The 27,648-nt window shown below is 42.4% G+C and overlaps 1 protein-coding gene and 1 long non-coding RNA gene across 5 annotated transcripts; one reads left to right on the forward strand and one right to left on the reverse strand.

Moving 5' to 3' along the window:
• Positions 1 to 154: 154 nt before the first annotated feature.
• wnk2 (WNK lysine deficient protein kinase 2) lies at positions 155 to 26,435 on the reverse strand. Of its 4 annotated transcripts, none has more exons than XM_068314846.1 (27): positions 25,074 to 26,435; positions 19,373 to 19,545; positions 16,976 to 17,196; positions 16,298 to 16,455; positions 15,374 to 15,462; positions 14,934 to 15,153; positions 14,149 to 14,407; positions 13,729 to 14,036; positions 12,755 to 13,609; positions 12,199 to 12,318; positions 9,797 to 10,693; positions 9,543 to 9,592; positions 9,276 to 9,438; positions 9,068 to 9,184; positions 8,821 to 8,991; positions 8,676 to 8,718; positions 8,400 to 8,561; positions 7,360 to 8,234; positions 6,292 to 6,349; positions 6,116 to 6,180; positions 5,407 to 5,999; positions 5,112 to 5,323; positions 4,779 to 5,009; positions 4,543 to 4,641; positions 3,757 to 3,801; positions 3,342 to 3,658; positions 155 to 2,221 (listed from the first exon to the last, which is right to left on the reverse strand). In XM_068314846.1, the coding sequence occupies exons 1-27, from the start codon at positions 25,737 to 25,739 to the stop codon at positions 1,919 to 1,921; spliced, it is 7,470 nt and encodes a 2,489-aa protein (XP_068170947.1). In that variant the 5' UTR covers positions 25,740 to 26,435; the 3' UTR covers positions 155 to 1,918. The 4 variants fall into 4 exon arrangements, with proteins under 4 accessions (XP_068170947.1, XP_068170946.1, XP_068170949.1 ...); XM_068314845.1 differs by having other exon boundaries at positions 5,091 to 5,323; XM_068314848.1 differs by lacking the exon at positions 12,755 to 13,609 and having other exon boundaries at positions 5,091 to 5,323.
• On the forward strand, positions 10,551 to 17,068 carry LOC137595049 (uncharacterized). Its single transcript, XR_011035381.1, has 3 exons — positions 10,551 to 11,630; positions 14,287 to 14,420; positions 16,996 to 17,068. It is a non-coding gene; the product is annotated as an uncharacterized lncRNA (long non-coding RNA).
• Positions 26,436 to 27,648: the final 1,213 nt, after the last annotated feature.

Raw genomic sequence — 27,648 nt, forward strand, 5'->3', positions numbered from 1 at the left:
CTTAATTTACTCTGTGGATTCAGATAGCTACATCCACACCGTAGGCTTTTCATGCCCAATCTGAAGGGATTGATTTGAGTATAGACATACATACGCTGAGACAATATGTTCTAATTCAGGGCTAATGAAACACATACATGAGTAATTGTGTAGCATCAAGCAAAAATGAATTTATTATCTCTGTCTTCACATATGTACAGCTTTTGTGAAAGAGTCAGATGAGGTCAGGAAAAATGTTCACTTGGAAACCCGGTGTTGTAGCAGGAAAAAACAATCATACACCTCATTTTTATTGAAAGCCTTAAAGTACGTAGTTGAAGATAGGAGCCACTGTGAGAAGTAAAAATACAAGGGAAAAAAAGACCGTTGCACTGGGGGTGAAACAAATCGAATGTTTAAGAGTCACTGCAAAAATTTAAAACATGAAGTTCTGTCGGAAGGCTAAATCCAGGGACTTTCGGGAATGTCGTTTAATGTCTTCTGTGGAACAGGGGAATCTGGAATTTAAATAAATTGATTTGAATTCTTTGGAGTTTGACCTGTGCTCAAGTCATATTTTTGAAAACATTGTTAGTCACCCAGCTGGATGGAGGAACAATATTAAATGATTGAATTCCACTTTAAACTATGGAAATCACATTAAAAGCAATAAGTATTATAGTGTTATGGAGTGTTTGTCACTCCACAACACTGAACAGATTGTAACTTGAGCTTTCTATAGTACTGTTAGCTATATAAGCCAGAAGACCTTTTGGAGGGTAGCATCTAATAAACATTTCAGAAAACCTACGTCACACATCAAACAGTTGTGGCTTCCCAACATCATCATTTCATCACCATTTATCACCACAACAAACCAGTCATCTCTTAAAAAACCACAAAGGCATCAAAATGTAAAGCTTCAGATTGCATTAGTAGAGGCATGGCATGATTATGACTTTCACTCGAAGGCTGAGCCCTAAAGTGTCAGTACCAACACCCTGTTACTCACCACACCAACCTGAGCACATTCAGAATATCAATGTATCCATGCAGGTGGTGGAGCAGCCCCAGCCAGAAATGTTTCATGAACTGCAGCATGACCACATAATTAATTGTGTCTTGTACCTAAACTTAATTCTTCAATCCTCATTTATTATTCAAATCATAGTAATAGTTAACCTCTGAAGGTGAAAGCATACACATGTTATATCTAGTGTCTGTGTTGAATCTAAACGCTTGTCTTCATAAAACTGACCCTGCTATTCAAGGCACTCTCACAGGTGGGTTTTCTCTTCTTTTTTCCCACCTGTAGCTAATGTTCAAGTTCATTCAAATCTTCAGGATAACTCGAGTGATTGTGCAAGAAGCATTTCATCACAGTTGATTGAAATCTATCCTCTGACTGAGAGAGCAAAGCAACCAGCCTAGTCACAGCATAATGGTGGCTAATATGGTGTTGCTTAAGACACATATGTACAGCACCAACCTATGGATTATCTACTGTCAACTGTACACAGGAGCTATGTACAGTCTAACATATATACACAGAGCTGCTTATATATAGGGGTGAAATGAGGAACACAAGCATGACCTATTTGTATGACAGCAGCATGAATAAACAGTATATTATATACATTCAATGATAACTTTATATATAAGCAATGACAAAAGTCTGAACATTCAAGCCTAATTTGGCTAATTGACATATTTTAAAGTACTACTACTTTTACATTGCACTCAATGATTACGTATTGCAGTAAGAGGTTTGTAGATGCAAATGAAAAAAACCGCCCAGAAAACTCAACAATGGGGATGAGTATGTACATATGGTTAAATTCATGTTGGCTAATAGATACAGTACAGTAAAATGAGATGCACTGAATCTCTCATGAGTAGGATTTTAGTGAGAGATCTGGAAGACACAATGCTTCTCAAATTAGAGAGTCTTGGCTTTGGGGTCGGCCGGCCGACATGATGGAGCTGGAATGGGGCTGGGGGTGTTCTGGGAAGAGGAGACAGCCGGCAAATCAAAGACTCCTGAATGAAAGGGGAAAAGACACTCCGGCCACTGGCTGACAGAGAGGGGGATTGACAAGGCCCGTAATGGAGCAGGAGAGTGAAGCGGAGAGACTGAATGGGACCCCACGGAGGAACCGGTCATCATGGTTGACCCAGGACTGTCAGGCCATGACAAGGACAAGAAGCAGGCCTCTGAATCTGGAGAAGTCCATGATGGTACCTAAAAGGGTTAAAAAAAAAAAACAAGATCAAAAACCCAGCCATTTACTTTAGTGAGAAGCGCCATGAATAAAACCCAACCATTTTTTAACATTTATTTTTCCACAGTCTCCAGGCAGAATGACAGCAACTAAAGTCTGCAAAGATTCTCAGTCACCCAGGTCATGATGGATCTCTGTGTTACATAAACTCAACTGGACTTGCAGAAAAAACTTGACAAAGTTTTGCCTCCCATCTAAGGCATATCATTTCTGAACAAGCAGCACCTGAATTCATTTCAGCAGACAGAGTTTATGACCTGATATGACCTGTAGAATGTGAATGCACTTTGAGTTTTCATTGATTTTGGCTAGATCAAAGTTCAGCCGCACAGGTTTCGCTGCCTTTGGCTGCTTGACTGAACTGCAGAGAGACTGAGTGATAAAATGAGACAATTCAATCCATCCGAGTGTTGGCATTTTCTAATTGGTTGCTGCACTTTAAAATGAACTGGAGCCAACTGTTCTCTGTTGTTGTAAATAGATGAACAAATAAGTTATTTGTTTGCACATTTTGAGACAAACAACCATCAGAAATGAACCACTGCCAAGAAAACATTGGATTACCAATAAAGAAACGTATATGCACTACATAACTGCTTATCGTCTATTCTCTTTAATAATGTGATGTTTACCAGGTGAACTACCAAGCAATCATTCTGACCACACCAGTGATACAGCCTCTCCCATTTACAGATGGGAGACAGAGATGACATAATACGTAATTAAAACCGTTTTAATTTAATTTAATATGTTTGCTTTCTTTTTTCAACTCACTGGGACCATGACAGAAACTGCAGTTGTGTATTTAATATCATTATTCGTACTGCAGACACAGTTATTATTATAATTTGGCCACATTTTCACATATTAAAATCACAGTCCATCCACACACAAGCTTTTGACTTTGTCTGATTTGTTTTTACTCTTGCCTAAATTTAGGCAACTTCCATATCAATGCTTCAAGCTCCACTATTTAACCGCTTCACCTTCTGAACAAACTAAAATATGTACAGTACATAATTAATTATTAATTATTTTTAATATGACAAAATTTTGGTACGCCACCAGAATTAAACTCACATCTGAAGCCAGTTTTCCATTTGTCCGAGGCACAACCTGATCCCATATCCGCTGGCCACTGATGCTCAGAGAGTCGGAGAAAGGCCTTTGGGTCACAATCAGAACCTCTCGGGCCCAGTCGTCCATCAGACGCTGTAAGTCATCGGGGAGGTGGTTCTCACTGGCACTCATGGATGCGCCCGCATACACGCCTGTCTTGTTGTTACTGTTATTGGTCTGAGCTTGGGCCAGTCCTATCTTTGTCTGGTGAGTGGGAGTTGTAGTCCCAGCAGGAGTCTGCTGTGGCAGATTGAAAGCTCCGGTCCCAGCTCCAGACCCTGAGAGGACAGGCAGCAACAGACACAGGGACACCGTGTTAGTGGAGATCGATGCTAAGAGACATTATTTTGTATGAAGAAGATGTAATTCTACATACTGCTACCACGCTCTTTGCCAAGACACAATCTCTTCAGCGTTGACCCTGCAAGGTAAAAGGAACACTTTACACAAATTATAGCATTATTGGCTGGTAATAATGTTCAGTAAAAAGATGTGGTGCAAAATCAAGCTGCTGATAGCTGTCTCAAACTAAAGAATTAAACTAAAAACAAGCTAGCATATAAAAAAAACACACACAGGCCCCTGGAACAAGACATTATAGTTATTTTAAAAAGTCGTGCAAGTGATCCAGGAGAGATCAACAATAAGTAAAAAGAGAGAGATGGTTTTAAGAACACATGGAAGATGAGACAAAATAATTTAGGCGGGGGTAAATGTGGCATGCAGAGGTCCACTATATTGTAAAGCAGGGTGGATAAGTCACAGAAATGTGTCTGTTACAAGGTTGATAAATAACAAAGGCATCAGTGGGAGACGCACTGATGCCTTTGCTTTCTTAGATTATCTTAATTTTGTTTTTATCAAACTATAACTTAATAAAAAAAGCTACCCCAATAAACACAAATGATGAGTAAAAAGGTTGAAATACTGCATTGTAAAAAAAAAAAAAGCTAACTGTCTGAAAAAGCGATTTATTTTTGTGCAAGCCACAGACCCAGATAAAGGCAAGTGATAAAAACAAGACAAAGCAAAATAAATCCCAGCAATGCTGCAGAACAGTTTGTGTACAAACAGAACAAAAGATACCGCCGGGCTAAAGTACGGAAATAGAAAGTATGTAGACAAAAAAGTGAAGCTATGTCAGAAGAGAGGAGATACAAACAGATGGACATAGACACAGGCCCACTGAGAAATCTAGCTCGGTGCTTGCTACTCGATTTATGAGTCACTCTCTCTGATGTTTGAGGGACATTAGACCAGCCTGTAGAAAAGTATAATCAAAGAGGAAAGAAGACACCAGGGTTAAAAAAAGTGAGTAATGAAATATCTACACTTGTTAGAGGATGAAATACTTTAGTGGAGAGGTTGTTTGGTTTAGAAGCTCTGCTGTGGGGTCACCTTGGCCGGGTGGAGCTTGTGTGCTGGTGGGACCTCCGTGTAAACCAGAGTAGATATTATCAGAGGACAAAGAGCCCTTGAGAGAACAGGGCTGCTGCGTCTGCACGGGTTCTGACGTGGAGCTTGGGAGGTGGCTGGTGCAGGATCGAGCCCTGCTGTGAGTGGGTAACGGCCCTTTGGCAGGAGAACCATTCAGACTGACTGTGGGCTCGCCCGGACCTGTGGCAGGAGCTGCACACACAAACAGCAGCATCAGAATGGTTTCACTCCTTTTACTCTCACACTTACTGGAGATTCAGAGTTGATACACACTGGATCTGCTGGACTCATTACTTTTGGTTGTGACGTTTCTGAACTGTTGAACCAGGGGGCTGAGGAGTTTGCCAGGCTTCAGTCTGTGCTTGCTGGATCTCTTCCTGCGACCGGCGTGTGGTGCAGTATGCGAGAGACCCAAACCAGGAGGAGGGGCTTTACCGAGTCGGCGATACAGCAGCTCTACTTCCCCTCGCTGATTGGCCTGCAGCTCAGAAATCTCTCTCAGGTGCCTGCGGGAATGGAGGCAGGCGTGCAGAGGTCATTTGCAAGAAAATCAGACAACATTTTCATGTCAAATGTTTGCTGTCTTTACTTCTCCCTGAGTTTTTGTAGCTCCCTCTTCATGTCTGAGGACTCCTCCATCTCTGAGTCATTGTCACTGCTGACATAAGCCGAGCCGTAAATGCCTCCATAGCGACTCGGCGAATCAGAGCTCTGCACACTGCTGCTGCGCCCTGAGCGGCGGAGGAAGGCCACTGCCCTCTTCATGAGGTCACTTCCTCTGCGTTCAGAGCGAGTGCGTTGCGAGGGGGTGGCAGGAGCCATCTTTGCAGGGCTGCTCTCAGCCCCCGAGTCTGAGGAGAGGAAACGAGCATGGACTGTGACATCCACAGGAACAGACGGCGAGGTCAGAGTGTGAGGCGCAGAGCCCCGTTTGACCATTGAAGGAGGTGTGTCCAGGTAGAAATCAGGCGGCGCCGAGTAGCGACTGCAGCGCGTCCTCTGAGTAAAGTCATTTTCAGTGCTCACCACAGAGAAACGGCCAATCGTGGTGGAGGCAGCTATGGCCTCAGCCTGAATGTGGTCTGTACTGTATCCTATAGGGTGTAACGGGGAGGCAGCCCTGCTCCAGCTCCTTTGTTTAACATCCCTCCTGCTGGTCGCTTCAGGAGGAACAGAAATTACCTGTCAAATGAAAAACAAACCATGGGGAACAGCAGGCACCTGGCCATACAGCAAATATTGTTCAACTAATTTGAATGACAATTCCCTTAAGGGTGACGAAGGTCTCGCTTTACTACCTTAAATCTGCCTCTGGTTCCAGAACAGGAAGCAGAATGAGGAAAATGTCTTCTTGACAGCGAAGCTGCAAATATTTTGAGAGCGGTGAACACTCAGAGATCAACGGTAAATTACAAGTTCGGTAAGAAGTCAATGATGCCCTTTTTGTAGAATAATAAGTGCTTGCTGTACATACCACACACGGCTGAGTCACTCAGGGTGCTCAAGCTATCCATTCTCTCAGGAATTTGAGGCTTGTAAAGGGGGCAGGATGAGAAATAAACCAATAATTAAAAGTGAGTCACTAAACGTTAACTCCGTCTTAATTCAACTGTGTGTATCGTTGAAAAGACTGAGAAACATGATGATGTCAAACTGAACGACATAATCTCAGTATGGTTTGTGTGAAAGGCAGTAGATTGTCTTTCATCACCTTAAATAATGATTAGATGAATGCATGTATTTATATTTTATATAGCATTGAGAAATCTGTATTCACTACATATAAATGTCACCTAAATTGCTCCCTTTTAAATCAATCACAACAAAAGCCAAAAGCTAACCACAAAAGATGAAGATAAGAATGTGTAAAAAAACAAAAACTAACACAAAAAAACTGAATAAAAAGATTTCCTGGAAATATATTATTCAATTTGAAGTCATTTCCCACATGTTAAAAGTTAAGTTTGAATTTTTAATGCATGTGGAACTTTACTTAGTTGTTCAGTTGTTAAGTTGGTCTTCAATAAAAATATACAATTCATCTAAATATGAATTTAAAAATTATAACAACAACCAGCTGTTATCCAAGATAACAGCTGGTCGCATGATATGATTTATAGATCCAAAACAGAACTTTAGGAATAATTTTTTTAAAATTATGTTTAGGATCAATTGATCATATCACAGAACCTTAATCAGGAGATTAAATATAAATAAAATTGACCAAAAGTGAAGCTTCAGTCTCAAGTTTTAAAATAACTTTAAATTTAATTTACTTCAGCTGCTAAGTAAAAGTGTAGATTTGAACATCCATAAAACCATCATGACTGAACAAATTACCTCCTTAATAAGGAGTTATATTGAGGTTTGAAAAAAATGCTATTAATGGGCCCCCTGCTGAGATCATTTCATCAGCTGTTTAAAAGGTTCAAAATAAACTTGTCATAGTATTGAATTTGCTGGAGCTGCTGATCATATTGGTTCAACATGGTTTAAAAAGTCTGAAAGGTTAACTTTTAAAGATGGACGTTATAGTTCTCACCAGCTGCTCTCCTGCCCTGTAGCGCCCCTCGCCCATCGGCCCTGGCGTGCTGTTTCCTGAGCCTCCTGTGGCGCTGTCTGGACCAGGGGGAGACTGGATGTATTCTGTTCCAGATCCTGGCGTCTCTGCAGCGCTGCCCGACGGATACATGGGCGCGTACTCCTGGTACAGCAAGTTCCTTAGTTTCTCATCCAGCGTTTTTATGGTGCTGTCAACGAAGCTACTGCGGCCCAGACGCCCTTCGTTATCTGATTCCCCGGGCCCTCCGCCATGCTGGGATGACGCCGGGCTCTGGGGTAATGAGGGCACTTTGGTGGTTCCTCCTGTGCTGGAGAAAGGCTGGTGGAGCACTACAGGCTGCTGGGGGCGCTCACTCCTTGTGGAGGAGGCGTACGAGACGGCCAGCGGCTCTTTGGCTGAACCTGGGTCCTGGAGTGGAAGAGGAGTGAGATGGGAACCCCCCTGCAATCCACTCATATCTAGAGACAGGGGCATGACCAGGGGGCAGCAGGGCACCTCCTCAGCCAGAGAAACTGGACACATCATTTCTGGCATTTGCTGAGCAGCAAGGATTGGAGACAAAGACCCCAAAGGCGATCCCTGTGACTCTTCAACTGGGAAAGATGTCTGCGGGGATGACGGCGGCAATGCTGGAGCTCTGCCTGGAAGGGTTTGATGACCTCCTGGTTGTACCAAATTGCCTACAGGCTCCACGGATGACAATGACTGAAGGGTTGGGGGGGCAGACACAGGGGGGGACAGGGTAGCTAAAAGGAGAGGGTCTGTATTGGACAGTATTGGAGGACTACAGAATCCATACACATCGTAGGTGAAACCTCCACTTCCACCAGACATGGTGGAGGATGAGCCCTCCTCTGTCAGAGGGAACACAGGCAAAGGAGAGAAAATTAAGTTTAAGATCAAGTTTAATGTTTAGTTTTTTTCTAAATTGATATTTCCAAGCTTTTTCAGCAGCATCTTTCATTCAGCTGCCTGAACACGTGTTCACTGAACACGTCTGCTGAACGAAACCAAGTCACCTCTGAACTGAGAAGGCCTGGCGGTGATGCTATCGGCAGGCTGGGTGGGGGCTGAACTCCCAGGTGACTGCGTCGTCGTGGCGTCAGAGGGGGTCTCGTGGCTGGATGTGGGGGTCTCCTCCACAGGGCAGATTATGAACCATCTCTTCCCTGTGTGGAGAACTACAATCCAAATGATCAGAGAATTATCATTTGGTGATTCACACGTTTTTCATTTCAAGTCAATGCGACGTAAGCGTGAAGGAGCAGATTTTTAAAGATTATCTGATGTTTTACCATTCTGCTGATAGACCGGCTGAGGCCCTCCAGGCTGTTGATTCTGTGGAGTGATAGACAGATGGGAGATAAGTCAATATGCCAAGTATTCACTGTTGTTTTTATTTTTTATTCTTTGTATTGATAGGTACACTATCCATCTCACCTCTCCTACCAGCCCTTCACAGATTTGTCCTTGCTGGGGGCTACAGCTCAATGTGGAGGCCCTCTCACCCTCCATATCTTCATGCAGCATATCTTCAGCTTTATCCACTATGTCCTTCAGCTGGTCGATGAACATCTCCTTCTCTAACAGCAGGATGAAGCCATTCTCCACCTGCAGGCACACATTTTAGAAGATGTTGAACATCTTAAATAGAGCTGACAGATAAAAGGTTAAGGCTTGAACAAACCATGTAAGTGGCAATTTCCTCTGGAGCATCTCCGTCCAGATCAAATTTAAACGTTACCATTTTGTGGTTGTGAGTCTCCAGCTGGCATTCCACCATTTTATCACCAGTGTTACAAACCTGTTGGGGTAAGAGGTTCACGTGATGATCAAACACATTGCGCTTTTAGAAGAATGTAGCTGTAACTTGTCAAAACGTCTCCATAGCTCACGTTGAGCATGCTCAGCTTAGGTTTGCTGGTCTTTTCTTGCCGGGAACGTGTGCGGGCAGATTTCCGGTGGTGTTTCCTAGGCTTTCCATCGCCCTTTCCTCCACTCACCAAGCTGTCATAGCCATCACTTGTTTCCTTACCAGACGCCACATCAGAATTGACACTATATTGGGGGGAAAATTTTAAACTCAATCACTTCTTAAGCTGGTGACACATTTTCATCACACAGAGAATCTGTGACGAACTAAAAGTAAGTAAAAAACAAACCTGTCATAGGCATAACTGGGTAAAGATGCTGGTTTGTCTTGAATCACATCCTGAAAAGAAACAAAGAGGTTCAAAACAGCTATGATATCTTTATGAAAACATTGTAAACGCTTGATTTATACAAGGCAATCTTAAAGGGACAGTTCAATTTCAGGTCTACTACAAATGTTTAGAACATTCATATCTGCATTGATCAGTATTTCAGTTGTTCAGTGTACGTTTTGAGAATGTGGACGCTTTTTCTTTGCTCCTACCTCTGCACAGGGCTCCTGATGAAGGGTGCTGGATGCGGATGCAGACTCTAGGGTTTGCTGAGCAGTGGCCGAGCTTGCAGAGTCAGACACTGACAGTACTACCTGGGTGCCAGCAGGCTGCAGAGTTGGAGCAAAGACTGAAGCTGCAACAAGAGCTGGAGCCGAAGATGGAGCCGGACCAGGAGCAGGGGCAGGAGCAGGAGCAGCAGTTGTAGCTGGAGCTAGTGATAGAACCAGAGGTGGAGCCGGGGCTGGAACTGGGGCTGGAACCAAATCCGGAGCAAGAGCTGCAGCTGCAGCTGGAGCCGGATTTAGAGCCTGAGTGGGAACCAGCGCTGGAGCTGGGCCAACAGACTGAACCGAGGTTGGAAGTGAAACAGGGAGGAGAACTGAGGTTAAACCTGGGTCCGACACTTTAGGTTCACCTAGTGCAGAAGCTGCATCTGAGCATGCAGATGAACTCATGAGTGGCTCAAGAGTGGGACCTGATCCAGAGACTGGTGCTTGACTGAAGGCTGAAGCTAAATCTTGCTGTATAGTTAGAACTTGGATGGGGACAGAAGCTGGGGCTTTAAAACTGGTTGAAGCTACAGTGTCAGATATGGCTCCTGCTTGATTTGATATCAGAATTGATGTTTGGTTCTCTGCTGAGACCAAAGCAGGAGTTTGTGCTGAGGCTTTAGTTTTCTCTGGGGCTGCGTCTGAAACAGCGACTGAGGCTGACGCTTGGGCTTGAGGTGGATCTGGAGGAGCTGTAGTTACGTCTCGGCCTGACGAAGCAGTTTCTACATCTAGTCCACTTCCCCAGAGACCAGTGTGAACATCAGGTACGACGGGGTGGACCTGAGCCAAGCTGTGAACGCCTCCAAAATTCTCCTGTGATGCAATTGTCTGCACCTGTAAAAAAAAAACCATACATTTTTATCTTAGACTACACATCACACAATAGCCAGTCGTTATTGTATACATAGTATACAGTATATACTGTATATTCACCCACACCCTGTCTGTTCCTGCACAGGGTGGGTGGTGTGATATGAATTGCACTTTGCCAGCAGGTATGGATGGATGTATGGAAGCTACAAATGTTTGTCTCTCAGCAGCTGTGGCCCTGCAGAGGTCATGGCCCATAGCATCATGGGACAGGAGGAATAGTGGGGCAAAGGCAAACAGTGGCAGCTACAACTAAGAGGGCCACCGCTACTACAAGCACATGACAGAGGACATAGAAGGGAGGAAGGTGAAGCAATGAACCCGATTCGAATAATAGATGAAGAAGGAAAGTGGGAAATCATATAAATGATATAAAGTGAACAAGACAAACGTTTCATAGAAAAAGTATACACATTATGAATGAGTACAACCTCCAACCTATAACTAGAATGTTTATACCAAACTCCTTCCCTTATGTGGTGTGATTGTGTTTCTAACAACACCACAACTCAGTAGCGTGCTCCTCTATAGGGGCAGGTCTGAAAACTATCACTGCAGACTGACTGTGGATGACTGGTAGACATGCCAGGAGAACGTAGGTGTGACGTAGGCTGGTGAGCAGGTGGAAGCTAAGGAGGGACCACAGATATTGTTGTTTTTTTTGTCTTTGACAGGAGAGTATGGATTTTGTGACAAAAACAGAGGAGATATTCTGCTCTGAAAGGCTTCACTTCATTAAAGGTGAACTGCAGGAAAGCTTCATTTAATTAGATTCAATGTTTGTGTTTGGTTTGCAGTGCAGCCTGCAGCAGGAGTTTTACTCCACCTGGGGAGGGACAGCAGGTAGCTGGAGATGGCACTAAAGGGTAGAAAAATAAATGGGAAGGAAAGACAAAACCACGTAAGAAGAAATTCACACGCACACGCACACGCACACGCACACACGCACACGCACACACACACACACACACACACACTCATCTGCATACATATGCTGTACATTATACATATGAATATTTATAAAGATGCATTTAACAGTTAAACAATAGTAGACAATCATTTCCTGTGTGCTTGTGTGTTGACGATAACATACATACACAAATAAAAGGTTGCAGGTGAGTGATATGTCAGAATGTCAAAGTCAGCTTTATTATGTTAAATGTACCATATATGCACAACATACAGCACAGATGAAATTACAGTCCTCTCAAACCCACAGGCAGTAAGAAAAAAACACAAAAGAACCACTCTAGTGGGAGAAAGAGGAGCCGCTGCATGTGCACGTGCCACGAAAGAGAAAACCAACAGAGCCCTCCAGAGAAAGCATTAGGAAGAAACTCACTGAGGAAGAAACTCCAGGCAGAACCCAGATTCTGTGCTGTATCCATGCCAAACACACTAATCACTAATAGTGAGGTATGTAGTTTAAATATAGTAACACATAGGCACACAGTCGGCCCAAGCAGTACCTGCTCCTGCTGAGGTTTGGCTGAAAGCTGCGGCTGCATGGAAGCTTCAGCTGGGAAGCTCTGTGCCATCTGTCTGCTCAGGTGCACAACAGGCACGGGTGGAACTGGAGCAGAAACTGTCTGTCGGACACACAACAGCAGTCATATGTATTTAATCCTAGTTTTAGGTATATTATGATACGACCAACAACAAATAAGTGATATGAAAGAAAGGGGTATCCATCAGAGGGTGGAAGGGTTGATAGGGTTTAGTAAGGCAAGCTGAAGTTGAGAAATAATATTCTTTGAGGATGATACCACATTATTTTCTTTTGCTGGCATTCTCTGCTGTTATGTTCCAAACTGAATTGCATAGGTTAGTCATCAACAATTTAATTCCCTGGAATTAAATCCTTATTTTGGATTAGGCAGGGGAACAGAAGGAAAGTTAGGATGCGTTTGGCAGCAGCATGGACAGGTCAGAAGAGAGAAGCAGCTCGCAGTCATGAGATACAGAGCAGAATGCTGCCAGGGCAGGATCTGCCTTCATGCTGCACGATCTCCTTCTCTAACCTACCAGTGGATTTGGTCTGGCTTCACTGTCATACGGTGATAACAGCAAATTCCTGTCCGAATTTAGGCTTGACATCAACAGGACATCCAGGCTCTTCCTCTTGTCTACACGTTCAGTTACTGCAGAGGTCATCCCCCCAGCCACCTCACTGCTGTGCATGAGCTGATTAGTTGAGAGGGTGGGGCAACTGTGACTGACAATGTGATGAAGACAATGGTTTAGGAAAGAGAGATCTCCGCCTTTATGAAACCTCTGTGGGAGCGTTAATTGTGAGGACCGGGTAATAGGTGAAGGTGGATTTGTTAAAGTTGTTTGGCTTTTGACTGATGAGGGTGAGGGTGAGTTTGAATGAGGAGGAACGGTGACCACAGAAGACCTTGTTGGATTAGAGGATGTGGGTGGACCAGGTTTCGAGACCGAGCGTGTTGGTATATGTTCAAGAGATTTGGCTCCTTTTGCATTTTCCATCAGGAGATACATGCAAGCTTTGCAGCGGCGGTGAGGTTTTGGACTACAAGGGACGCTTTGACAAAGCTCTGATGGACGGTGTAAATTCAAGGGGAGGAGAGAGGATTTGAAATGTGTAGAAGAACCACGATGAAAGCAATTATTCTGGGATGACAGAGGAGACATTGATGATGGACTCTGGAAAGATTTGCAGGATAGGTGGTCTGCAGAGTTCTCAGTGATATTGGTTGAACCCACATCTGATGATGGAGGCTGACGGGGTGTTGGACTGACAGAGTGAGTCTTGTACTGTAACATGTCAACCATCGAAGTACTTCCACGACTACAACACACCATGCACTCAGTACAGAGCAGGTTGCCATGCCATACAAAGGGATCACTGGAGGGTCGCTGATCAGGTATCATTCCGAAAAAGAAAATAAAAATGCTGTTATTGGAGAAAACAACTCAAAGACAAAACAGGGGATTTTAGGAACATCGCAGCACGGATCAGAAACACATTCACTCACTGTTTGAGACAGGAAAGGCCCCTGATGTAGGTGTGACGCAGGGTGCTGACAGGCCCCAGGATGCAGGAGACTAGTGGTTTGCTGGTAGGCTCCCTGGTGTAGCTGATTGGGCGATTGTGTGTAGTTTTCATGTGGGCCTTGTGCTGTTTGCTGCTGGTTGGGCCCATGGCGCACTTCAAGCTCAACCTGTGCAGGAGGACTGTAGATCATCTGAGTTGTAGAAATGGGCTCTGGAAGAGACTGGTAGGTACCATTTTGCTGATTGTGTAGATCTTCCGATTGCATGTTGGAGTCTACTCCTCTGTCAGCTGTAAGAACAAAGGTAATAAATCATTGTCATACTTAGACAACACAGTTACCTCTTCTCTCTTAGGATTTTCTCCTGTCAATACAGTCATATATTTAAGTGAAGGCTCTTACATGTGGTGACAGGCACATTACATATTAGGGTCTGCTGCTCTGCTTCGTGTTCCTCGTAGTCAGCTGAAGATACCTTCGATGACTGCGGTACACCGGTACTGGGTACCTGTAGCAGATTTTGCTGCATCTTCTTCACAGCTCCCTCATCAGTTCCCGCGGTGACAGTCCGTTCCCTCCTCCATTTGATAAGAGCCACGCGATCCCGGATAGACTTCCCAACAATCTTCACATCACACTCCAGGAAGAAACCAGATTCCACCTGCAGGACACAGGTAGGATGTTTGCTGCAGATCAGAAACAACTAAGTTCTGGTTGTAAATCAAGAGCATACATAATAAATCAACAAATCTATCTTTTATTCTTCCTCTGAAGCACAAAGAGCTGTATTTTCATGACTTTCTATCGGTCTGCATGTAAGATCAAAGATAAGCCGATCAGTTCTACTTGTTTCAATGTGTGGGTGCAGCACATGCCTGAAGTTAGCATTACAGACATGACCACTCGTCAACTTCCAGTGACATTATATCAAATTATTATGGCCTGAGGGGGGATTCCATAAATTTCCGTATTGTTGGAAATTTACCTACAAACACCTGAACTTTGTGTTTGTTGAGGCTACAGTGCAGATATCAAATGAAGCCAGCTGGTTGAACACAAAGCGATCGGGACAAGCCAAAATCAAGAGAGAGCACAGGCATCTAGTCCAGTCCAAACAAAACAGCTTCCTTCTTAGTTAAATGTGGAAATAATAAAGTTAGTGGTGTAAACTACTGTCTTATATTTACCATTTCCTGGGCAATAACTTCTGGGATTTCACTCATCAAGTCAAAGGTAAACTCAATGGCACCAGTGTCCTTGTACTTCCCTTTCAGCTTTTTAGGATCCTCGACCCATAACTTGAGAGCAATGGATGTTTTCTTCCCATCATCCTCTTCATTAAGTTCCACCCTCACACCAGTATCCTCTGCAAAGAATGCATGATTTAGGAGGTCCTTGATTGAGTACCTGCAGGAAATACATAAACACTTGTCAGTGACCCACACTGAAGGTCATTAGAAAGCAAATGAAGCGCAAAACACAGAAACATCAGCGGTGTCAGAGGCATATAGAGGTATTGACGTCATACTGCTGGAACAGGAACAAAACAACATGATCAGGATAGCCTCTACTCCTTTGTTGATTAACATAACACGGATGCAGAGCTTGAAGGTCCTCATCGTCTTACCTTTCTTCCCGTTTGTGACAAATACATTCCCCAATTATTTCCTTGATTTCCGGGTCACTGACTTTAATGTAGCTGGCAGGTTTCACCCCCTGGAAACAAACTAGAATGAACATGTCTCCACTCACCTAATGACATTCAAAATAACAGCACTTAGCTGTTTGACTATGTGACAGGAAATTCCTGTCTGCTATGTCAAAATCATTAATTTCAGACTCTGATAAACACGTCTTCCTCAGCAGCTCAACACCGAGGATGAAGAAGCTGCTGCTGTACAAATGGAACTAGAAGCACTACGCTGAGCGATCAGCTAATCCATAAAGAACTGATTACATTGATGCTGTTGAGTCATTATAGGGGCCATGTATGAAACAAAAACATAAAATGAACAACTTTTTTTTAACTACAATCAACGATGAATTCCTATGAAATAGTAAAATAATAAATGAGTAATTTTAGCAGTAAATATTACAGGTGAATACTATCACACACAAACTGGGCTACTTTATTCTGTAATATTTAGTATTTTAGCTCATATTTATTGTTCTAGGTGTTAATTTTTTATGGTTTATAATTTAGCATTATTCTGTAGCAGTAACTTTGTAGCCACAAAAGCTGACAAAGTTTTGGCTACTGGTCTGACAAAACTATACGACTTTAACTGTAAGAGTAATTTTGGCTCAGTCAGACAAATATCTGCAGGTTTGATATTTTAATGTTGCACTCCTTTGAAATATGGAAATAATTGACATCAACCTGAATTATACTTGGATCACAATTACATTCACTGATTCACTTTGTTCTGTTTGTAAAATTGAGTAATCCAATTATTTACTTGTCACCAGATGTAATCAAATTGGAAGGTGTTCTTGGTCTTAATCTAGATAAATATAATGGAGAATCTAAGAGCTTCAGATGTGAACTCACACTGGTGACTTTACGGTAGATCTGAGCAGCGTTTTGACACTCAGAGTACGGGTATTCTGAGGTGGCCATCTCCAGCATACACATCCCAAAGGCATAGACATCCACAGCCTCATCATAGTGCTCCTCATACATCTCTGGGGCCATGAACTCTGGAGTCCCTGGAGAATGAAAGCAAGTGAGGAACATAAATAGTAAATTCAGTTCAACTCTTCATTCTGTTTCAACAAGCTAGATGTCAAGGACTGCAAATTCTCAAAACAGTTTTACAGAAGTATCGATCTTATTTCTTTAGCATGAAATTAATTTATCACAAGTTTCAGATTTTCGAATGCTGTATAAAATTATACTCCATTGGCTGTCCTGATTTTCATTATTTCATGAAACAAAAGATACAGTCAAGGAAAGATCTGTAATATCTAATAAAATAATGCGTAGGTCTGCAGTTTCACATGAGATAGTACAAAGTAAAGGATTTTAAGCAAATTCATTATGATGTTGAATGTCAAACAAATATAATGAACATGTTTATATTAAACTACATTAGCAGTGTCCCAAAGCAATATCACACGACTTGTCGTTCCCATGAAGCACCTAGACACTACCCAAACACCAAACACACACACATTTGGCAACAGAATTCAATAAAACACAGACTTGCTAAACTTGTTGATGACTAACCAATAACACTTTTTGCAAAGGAGGCCCTCTTCAGTGTCGCTAGCCCCAGATCTCCAATTTTGACGGAGCCCGTCGGGCCAGTGATGAAGATGTTGTCACACTTCAGGTCTCTGTGGATGATTGGAGGGGTTCTTGTGTGGAGGAAGTGGAGGCCTTTGAGGATCTGCCTGCACCAGCTCCTGAGAACTTTAGGCTTCATAACCTTAAAACGTTTTAGATACCTGTGGGATGGTAAATATACCAAAAATAGATGTTCCAGTTCAGACCGGGTCAGAACATTTTTGTTTTAAACACATTGAAGGGTAACAAGCAGTTCTGAAAACGTTGGCATTTCAGCCAGGAGTCGTCACAAAAGTTCAAATCCAGCCACTGATTGAAGGAGAGGAATGAACCAAATAGGCAGATTGTTCTCATGAATACCGTTATCTGCAACATACACATTCTGAATTATAACAAAAAACTAAAAATGTGTCAGATCGGATACCTTACTTAATTACAAATAAAAATATAAATTTCAAACAGTGGAATAATTTTATATATTATTTGTAACATAATGATATGTTAGTAATATTCAATTGACTTAAGTAGAAATCCATTTTAAAGTGTTTTTTAACGTAAGAAAAATGTCAGCTTGACATTCAATGTTCGTCAAACCTGCTGCATGTTAACCATATATAAGCAAAGTCTTCAAAAACCCACGTCATGGTGGCAGAGTTAGGAGGATGGCAGGGTTATTGACAAAATAACCAAGTAAGTAACCAAGCAGGGAAGGGTAGATCTAGTCTTAAAACCTGCTGCCAAAATGGAAAAAAAATAGCATCTTCAGTGGCAGGGTTAGAAGGTTGAAAGTCCATTTTGGTTTAAAGTATAAACTAATCATTTATGTTCACTTATTCGTTTATAGTACTGTATGTGTTTTTCAGCAAACTTATTGATATTCAGGAGACTCACTTGGTTCTATATTTATATATGGCAAAACTATAAAATTCAGTATAAATCAAAACATGAAAAAACATCCTTTAAGCTCGAGTTGTAAATTTAAACGGGAAATGTGAACACATTAAAAATGGTTAGTTATAACATAAATGGAATCAATCATCCTATAAAGAGAACAAAAATCATTACACAGTTGAGAAGGCTGAATTTTGTTCAATAGCAGGAGACACATTTGAACTTGAAGGAACACAAGAAGTTAAGAAAGGGGTTGGTAGGACACAACCTCATGTGAAACCGGGGAAAAAAAGTCGAGTTGCAATTTTTTACGTCACAAAGCGTTTAGTTTCAGAAGCAGTGTATGAAGACAAAAAGGGAGCCCACATCATGGTAGTAAATACTATTAGGAATGTAACATTAACTATTTTGAATCTTTATGTGCCTAATGAAAATGATCCAGGATTTTTCAAAGAAATTTTAGCAGAACATGCAAGGGGCATTATTATAAATGGGAGGAGATTTCCATTGTGTTAAATCAAAAACTGGATAAAAGCCAATATGAACAGGGACTAAATACACAAAAAGCGAAAACATTTCATATGTACGTATTGGAAAAACATGGACTCATTGACATTTGGTGATTAAAACTCCCTAAGGACAGAGACTTTACATTCTTTTCAAAGGTGCATAAAACATACTCCCAAATAGGCCTTCTTTGTATTTCAGGAGAAGCTCACAAAGTTACTGATTTTCATATAGAACCCATAACCATTTCAGATCATGGTCCGGTTGTCAGGTCATTTCTGATGGAAACTATATCAAATATTCATGTTCCAATATTTGAATATGTTTGCCGAATTGTATTTTGTTATGTGTTGTTGATTTTTTGTTTTGTTTTTGTATTGTTTTATGATTAATAAAAAGTATTTACAAAAAAAGAAGGTTGGTAGGCTTTGCTGGGTTTTTGTAAAACAGCCAAGCAACCAAGCAAGGACAGATAATGTTGCATCTGTATTGAAGATTGTTACGGCTTTCATGATAAATTAACTACAAACACATAATCAGTGGTTGTATGTTTGATTGTGTGCAAATCATTCCGCATAACTAACCAGTATTTAGGTTGTTTTTTTTAAAACCTATTCTGAAACCACAGACATTCATTCTTTTCACATTTTGGTGATTTGCCCTCTTGAATGGTCAAGCATTAGATTTGCTGTAATGGTGCTTGGCATGAAACTTGATACACATGATTCAGACAGTCCATCGGTCATTACTGTAAGGTTCTAAAGTGACCCTTAGAGGGAGCAATAAAAGATCAATACTTGTATCTGATGATGAGTGAGTTACAGTTAGGTATTAGGCTGATTAAGATACCTATGACCTTAGATGAGCATCATGCCAACATCAGTTAACAAAAGCAATAAAACGTTATCCTTTTCAATTTTTTTAAACGGACCCACTCACGTTTTTAGGGTCCCTGAGGTCATAAGCTCCGTCACAAGGACGATGCACTTCTTCCCTTTAACTGGTGACTCCCAGAAATCATAAAATCGCACAATATTGGGGTGCTGGAGACCCTTCAGCATCTCTGCCTCCTCTTTGAATCTCTGTCTCTCAGCTTTGGACAGTTTCCGTTCCTGGGGAAAAAAGAAGAAAGAGGATTATAGTTTAGAAATGTGACACAGATGAATTAATTTGTTGTCATTTCTAAAGCCTTCTGGAGAACCTTCATAGTTTGTCAGTGTGTTCCAATTTAACAATGGTGGTGTAGGAGGGGCAGCATGGTGGCGCAGTGGTTAGCGTTGTTGCCTCACAACACGGCGGGCCCGGGTTCTAGTCCCAAGCTCGTGCGGAGTTCGCATGCTCTCCCCGTGTCCGTGTGGGTTCTCTCCGGGTTCCCCGGCTTCCTCCCACCTCGTAAACCATGCGCTTCAGGTTGATTGGCCGGTCCCAAATTGCCCGTAGGAGTGAGTGTGTGTGCGTGTTTGTATGTCTTTGTACGTTGCTCCGCGGTGCACTGGTGTCGTGCCCGGAGTGTCCCCCTTCTCATGCCCTATGCCAGCTGGGATAGGCTCCAGCTCCCCGTGACCCGCTATGGCGGATACAGCGGCGGTGCATGAAAATGGATGGATGGATGTTGTAGGAGGAAAGAGGGAATGAATCATCATCACTTTCCATGTTTTCTTATAAAAAGGTGATGGAAAAGATAAAATACATTTCACACATGCCTTAAATAATCTTCTGTGGTTTCAGATAAGGAATTCTGCTAAAGCTGCCTGTATCTCATGTTTAGAGTGAACACAGCTTTGACATTTTGGATTAGTTAAACATGAGGGTCTGGGCAATGCATTATACAATTCAGACTGGTATGCATACAGCATGAAGACACAAACTATTGGTGGAATCCTGACACCATTTTCGAAGGAAGGAAAAGCCTGTTTTTAATCTGATGATGTGACAGACACAAACAAATCTGCCCTGAAGAATGAAGAAGGGAGCAGAAACACATCCAGTGTAAGTTATCCAAACTGGAGGCGAGTTCTTTTCCACGGCTATTCTGCAGTTCTTAAATCTCACATCTCTGGATGTAGAAGCTTGAGTGAACTGGCGTACGCTAGATCAATATTTTGACCCCTGCATTCCCTGAACTGTTGTATAAATAGTAAAACAGCTGACAGCAAACATCCTCCACATTTTTGTCAGCATGACAGACACAATTCCATGACTTCAACCCAACAAAGTCTCTGACCGGCTTGACAGATCCATTTAAATGATGATGAGTGTGCAGTTAGTGTTTTGAATGAACGCGCTAACCTCCTGTACATCTCTCTGCATTGATTATTGATTGATCCTGAGGAATCAGGTTTCAGTCACAGCCCATATTGACCTACGCTGAGTACAGCCCAGTGTGTTAGATTACTGGCAGCATTGTGAAGAATCCACTTCATTTAGTTGCCTACATAATGCTGATTCTTCACATAAACCAGTATATTGCAGGTAACATCATCTCTCTGTGTATTTTACAGTTTATGTGCAGAGTATTAATGGCTCTTTGCAGAGAGAAGACCTACACTGGGTCTGGCACCTACAGCACAGACACTGCTTTACTCACACTTTATTTTGCTCAATGAAAACCAAGTAGGAAAATACATTAGCAGGACCATTTGTACGTACTGGAGTGTGAAGTGGTGAGGGCACAACACTGGAATTAATTTATATATAGAACTCTTGTTTTACTGCATATCAAATAATTCACTTTTACATGCTGTCCTTGGCTGAAACCACCATTTCCCCCCTCTCTCCTCTTTCTCTGTCTGCAGAAGGCAGCATCAGCAGGATTCACACTTCAGAAACAAATGTGTGGTTATATTACAGATATTAATCCATGTTCAGTGTTCTAAATGACAAAACAAGACAAACCGTAGAGTACAACATCGAGATACAGACGTCTGTTTTGCCATCTCATTGTATCATGTTGTACAGTTACCAACGTAAGACAACTGGATCATCATTTAGAAGACAAATCCGTAAAAGTGGTCTCATTTTTTGAAAGTGCCAACTGATCTTCAAGTGATTTATGATCACAGCCCGCTTCAAAGCGGTGAGGAACTGTAATTGTCAGTGTTTGTGTGTTCGTAAGTCCAGTCGTATGTCCACCAAATATCTTCACAACAAACAGAAACATGAAACAAAAAGCGCATTACTCGGGCGGCAAAGGGGATGAAAATGAGAGGATGACCTTGACCTTGAGAAAACTAGTTCAAGGTCAAATTTCAACTTTTGTACACTCAGGAACCGGATAAGATAGAAAGATGAGGGAGAAGGCCAGTGGCAAGCCCATAGATCAAAGCTAGTGCTTTGATCAATGACAGTAGGTCAGAGCACCAGCTTTGATCTTTAACCTATGCAAGTAGGTCAGGGTAAAATTTTTAATTCAGGGATGTCGCGGGATGTTGCAGTCTGTGACTGCATTGGTTCTAGTTCTTTCTGTGAGCATTTATTTTTTCTGCTGTCTCACAAACACGCACACACACACACACACACACACACACACACACACACACACACACACACACACACACACACACACACACACACACACACACACACACAGAAATACAGAAGGTTAAGGTTAAGGCACATGACTTGAGTTACAGAGCACAGAGTCTCTAAAGGGCAAGGCCTCAGTTCCCTCCAGGGACAGGGATGCTGAATCATCCCTAAGAACCTGCTAAGACACAAACACACACTATAAACTTGCTTTAGACTTCAGTATGTGTGATACATGCCTTTCATGAGTTACACTCAGCACACAAAGGAAGATGGTTAATTCAATATTTTAATTATTATTATTAATAACCTTCAGCCTGGCCAGGTGATTCTGTAACTTTTAAGTTCACTCTGAAGCCACGCTAAAACTATAAAATCATGCCGCACTTCATTCTCATTATAATTTAAATTAAAATAAATCTTTACACAATGATAGTGTGGTGCTGTCTCAGTCTGGGCCAGTGTTCCTGTTCACCTGCCAGCACAGTACAGTACATCTGTCTGTCTCTGAATTCATAACAAAATAATGTGTGTTATAAATTCTTCAGACAATACTGAAGACACATGTAATCTGTTAAACCAGCGATGTGCTGGGAAACTTTTTGAAGAGTGCTACGAGTTCTGATTAAATGAAACTTGACTTGCACACAGAGTATGTTCTGTTTTAAAGACCAATTTGTTTCGTGGTAATTCTTTGGTCTGGACTGAAGTTTAGCACATTTTGAGTCCTAACAGAACAATGCCTCTCTACAGGTCTGTCATTTGAACTGATCATTAGATTAACCCCTACACAGATTAGTGACACAGCAAACTCTCACTGCCGTGAAGCTGTGTGTTTTGATTAGCCTATGCTAACTTCCTGTCCGATTAAATGAGTTAAATTCTGCCGGCTCTTTTGGGCCGAGGCCTACTTAAAATATAGACAACAAAACAGACACAAAACTAAATGATGAAATCATTGAGGCAAACATTCACGAGAGGGACAGTTGGCATAAATGCTGAGAAAAATTAAAACTCTGTCAGTCTGCTCCTCCTCGCAACGCCCTCTAATAAAACTCTGAGTAATACCTTAGTTGAGATTTATGAGAACAAATAACTCATGATGAGTCACTAACAAAAACAGAATGGGCGAACTTCATTTCTTCCTGATGCACACTGTTATCTGAGTATCAGTAGAACAGAACCTCTCTTTTTGATTCAGTTCTATCACTTGAAGATGCTGCACTTAGAGGAAGAAAAAAGCACAAATCCACAGACTAAATGTATATTTGTTACACAGGTGTTTGCTCTTATAAGCAGGTTGGCTCACTGCTGATTGTATTTGACCTGGGAGACCCTGATGTGACTGTTAGATGTAATTTATATCCTAATTGTGTAGATGGTTAGAATTTCATCATATAAATGTATAAAGGTGTTTTGTTAAACTTCAAGTCAATGGAGTGAGAGTGTAATTACTCCAGAAAGGTGCAAACTCTGAAGCTAAACTAATAAAGTGTTACATTATTATTATTATTATTATTATTATTATTATTGTTGTTGTTGTTGTTGTTGTTGTTGTGATAATAATAACTCTGACCTGATGATATACCTAAGGAGGTATGGAAGTGTTTAGGAGAGGTAGTGGTAGAGTTGTTCAACATGATCTTAGACAGTTAAAAGATGCCTGATGAGAATTGTGCTGGTGCCCATTTTTAAGAACAAGGGAGATGTGCAGAGTTGTGGCAACTACAGAGGAATAAAGCTGATGAGCCATACAATGAAGTTATGGGAAAGAGTAGCTGAAGCTAGACTAAGGGCAGAAGTGAGCGTTTGTGAGCAGCAGTATGGTTTTTTGTCAAAAAAGAGTACTACAGATGCAGTATTTGCTTTGAGGATGTTGATAGAGAAGTACAGAGAAGGCCAGAGGGAGCTGCATTGTGTTTTTGTAGATATGAAGAAAGCTTATGACAGGGTGCCCAGAGAGGAACTGTGGTATTGTATGAGGAAGTCTGGAGAGGCAGAGAAGTATGTTAGAGCGGTGCAGGACATGTATGAGGACTGTAAGACAGTGGTGAGGTGTGCTGTAGGTGTGACAGAGGAGATCAAGGTGGAGGTGGAACTGCATCAGGGATCAGCTCTGAGCCCCTTCTTGTTCGCTATGGTGATGGACAGACTGACAGACGAGGTTAGACAGGAATCTCCATGGACTATGATGTTTGCAGATGACTTTGTGATCTGCAGTGAGAGCAGGGAACAGGTGGAGGAGAAGCTAGAGAGGTGGAGGTTTGTCCTGGAAAGGAGAGGAATGAAGGTTAGCCGCAGTAAGACAGAGTACATGTGTGTGAATGAGAGGGACCCAAGTGGAAGAGTGAGGTTACAGAGAGAAGAGATCAAGAAGGTGGAGGATTTTAAGTACCTAGGGTCAACAGTCCAGAGCAATAGAGAGTGTGGAAAAGAGGTGAAGAAGTGTGTACAGGCAGGATGGAACGGATGGAGAAAAGTGTCAGGTGTGATGTGTGATAGAAGAGTTTCAGCTAAAATGAAAGGAAAGGTGAACAAAACTGTGGTGAGACCAGCGATGTTGTTTGGATCTAGAGACAGTGTCACTGAGGAAAAGACAGGAGACAGAGCTGGAGATAGCAGAGATGAAGATGCTGAGGTTCTCTTTGGGAGTGACCAGGAAGGATAGGATCAGGAATGAGTACATCAGAGGGACAGCACATGTTAGAGGTTTTGGAGATAAAGTCAGAGAGGCCAGACTGAGATGGTTTGGACATGTCCAGAGGATAGATAGTGAATATATTGGTAGAAGGATGCTGAGTTTTGAACTGCCAGGCAGGAGGCCTAGAGGAAGACCAAAGAGGAGGTTTATGGATGTAGTGAAAGAGGACGTGAAGGTAGTTGATGTGAGAGAAGAGGATGCAGAAGAAAGGGTTAGATGGAGGCAACTGATTCACTGTGGCGACCCCTGAAGGGAAAAGCCGAAAGGAGAAGATTATAATAATAATAATTATTATTATTATTATTATTACTATTGTTATTATTATTATTATTATTATTGTTGTTGTTGTTGTTGTTATCATTATCATTATTATTATTATGACCAGGCCAGTTCCTGCAGACTGACCGAACCCACCTGCAGCTCACACCAGGCCACTTCCACCCACGTGTCGGTGTCAAGACCTTTATAGACGGTCTTGAAGGAACCTCTCCCCAGCTCTATATCAAACTTTAGGAAGCGCCCCCCGGGTGAGGTGGACACAGCCTTCATCCCAGGCTCCTCTTCATTCTCATCACTTCCTGCTTTACTGGTGACATCCGAGGAGGGAACCTCTGTCTTCGACTGGCTTTCCTCCCTCTTCTCCTCCTCGACGCCCACGCTGTCTGTGACGCTGTCCTTCAGCTCCACCTGGCTTCCCTTGCCTGACTTCTCCCCGCGGCCCAGCCGGCTTCCGTACCGAACCCGTGCGCGACTCCGATCGACCACGGTCCGCAAATCAATGGTGATTAACGGGCTGCTGTTGACACATTCTGGCGTGTCCACCGGCTGATCCTCGGAGTCTGACACCCACAGGCTCCGCCGGATGAACCTCTGGCGGATGACTTGGTAGTCCGTGGACGGGTACGCGCTGGGGTCACTGGCGCCTCGCAGGGCTCCGTTCTGAATGTTGACATTGTGGTCTGTCCCATTCTCATAAATAGGCCTACGGGCATTTGCATTAATGTCCGAGTCCAAATTGGGAGCTGATGAAAACGTGGATCCCAGTGGTGGATCTTTCCTCGGATCCTCCGCCAAATCCATCCCTGGTAACTTTTCAAACACTACAGCGACATGGTGTTGGGTTGATGACGAGCGCGTTGCTCTCCCGCAGGTGGGGGGAGAGTTTGCTGCCGACCTGCAACACTCTCATGCAGTGACGCAGTTCTCCACCTCAGGATGTATGGCCTTAAGACTTGAATTTGTTTAAGACTCAACATCCGCGCAAAATGTCCACCTTGCGTGCGTGCGTCGCTCCGTGACACCAAAGGAAGCTTGGTACGCCTTGCAGTAACACAGAACACAGCTATGTAAAGCCTGACATCAACCTATCAGCTCGTTAACTGTGCCTCCAACATCGCGAAAGGTCCCAGCACAAGCCTGACACATAAAACCGATATTTGTTCCGCAGACAAACCATCGGTCCCCCCGGTGGACGGGCCAGGATGTTCAGGCTGCTCCGCGCACGAATCCAAAAGCAAAGATATCTAATCCTGTCACGACTCGAGCAAATAAATAGTAGATGTTCCAGGTAAAATCAGAGTAAGTTGAAGTATGACATTAGATTGTCTGCGTTGCGCGTCAACTCTTCTTGCGTACTTTCTTGCGTCCGCGCCGACGTCCTGGAGCGGAATGCGGGATGGATAGAAGCTCTTATCAGATTATGCTGCGGCTCGATTCTCCCTCAGATCTCTTATCCTGCTGATACAACCGCTGTCTGATAAATTTAGTCTCTCTCAGGTTTCGGTAACGCTGGTGTATTTCACTGTACAGCCCACGCCCCTAGCAACAACACGCATCCAATAAATCGGCACGCTTTAAGGCGGCACCCTCAGCCTCCTGTGATACCGGCTGCGTGGACCACACCACCGTCCGCCCTCAGCGCGTCATCGTGACGCGCTCAGCCTCCAAAGGGAAGATGTCTTCCAAACATCACCAGGACGCTGGGAAATATGAGGTATGATTATCGACAGGCAGGTGGATGTCGCTCTCAGCGGTACTGAAACATCTTTCACACATTTACCCGTCCGAGGGAGACGGATCTCTTATCTGTGCGTTACCCACAGGGTTCTTCATCCTTTTCCATGCGTGGTTTTTGATGAGTTCTTCCTCACACGGTTCGAGGGTCTCGGGGTGGAAGGTGTTACTCTGTACAGTCATTGAAAGAATGGCCTTTTATGCTTTTTAAAAGTCTTGAATGTTTTATCATCTGTATAACTGTTCTTTATAATTCCATGTAAGTTAAAATGATCGATTCTTCAAATCCTATTTCAAGGAATCAATTAATGTTCAGTAATATCTGTTTTTGTGTAATATAAAGAGAACAGATCATTGTTTAAACATCTACAGTATAAAAGAAGAAAAAATATATTAATAGGTGCAATTCATACTCTGCATTAAAATGTAAATGAATAAAAGTTCAAATATAAGTTTATCTCAAATCCACTTTTCATAGGCTTTCCACTGCTCAGAAAATAGACCTTTATATCGATGTTTTCTAATTATAATAAAAACTTTCCTCTCTGTATATTTGTCTGTGTAATTACAAAAGTGATTATTTAATAAAGTTAAATCACTTTGATGTTTCATCCGTAACTGCCTCAAGGACGGATGTCGTAAAGGAACAAAGTACTGCAGTGTAGACTGATGTAGAAGATTATAGTGTAAAGGTATTCCAGGACTAAGAGTGTGTATCAACTTTACGACTTAGTCACATGATGTAAATGCATCGAATCAATAAAGTTTCTATTTTTGGAGGTCTGGGTAACATAATGGTCATACATGAAGTTTGGGTGATTGAGCAATCAGAACAATTCCTATTTAACTTATTTAATTATTTTATGCCAGAGCATCATGTCATTTGGGGTAAAACAAAACAAAAACTCTCACTTAAGGCCTCCTTAGTTTACTTTTTGTGCGCCAGGTTCATTCTAAAGTTCACTTTTAGTTTTAT

The sequence above is a fragment of the Antennarius striatus genome, chromosome 5, assembly GCF_040054535.1.
Source record: "Antennarius striatus isolate MH-2024 chromosome 5, ASM4005453v1, whole genome shotgun sequence".
Taxonomy (NCBI): Eukaryota; Metazoa; Chordata; class Actinopteri; order Lophiiformes; family Antennariidae; genus Antennarius; species Antennarius striatus.

Bases quoted from the DNA above. Each gene is read 5' to 3' on its own strand.
- wnk2 (XM_068314845.1), bottom strand. From the start codon at position 25,739: ATGGATTTGGCGGAGGATCCGAGGAAAGATCCACCACTGGGATCCACG. The intron at 14,037-14,148 runs GTAAGAGCCTTC...TTGTTCTTACAG, and splicing joins TAATGTGCCTGTCACCACAT to CTGACAGAGGAGTAGACTCC. The intron at 6,350-7,359 runs GTGAGAACTATA...CCCCTTTACAAG, and splicing joins ACAGGGCAGGAGAGCAGCTG to CCTCAAATTCCTGAGAGAAT.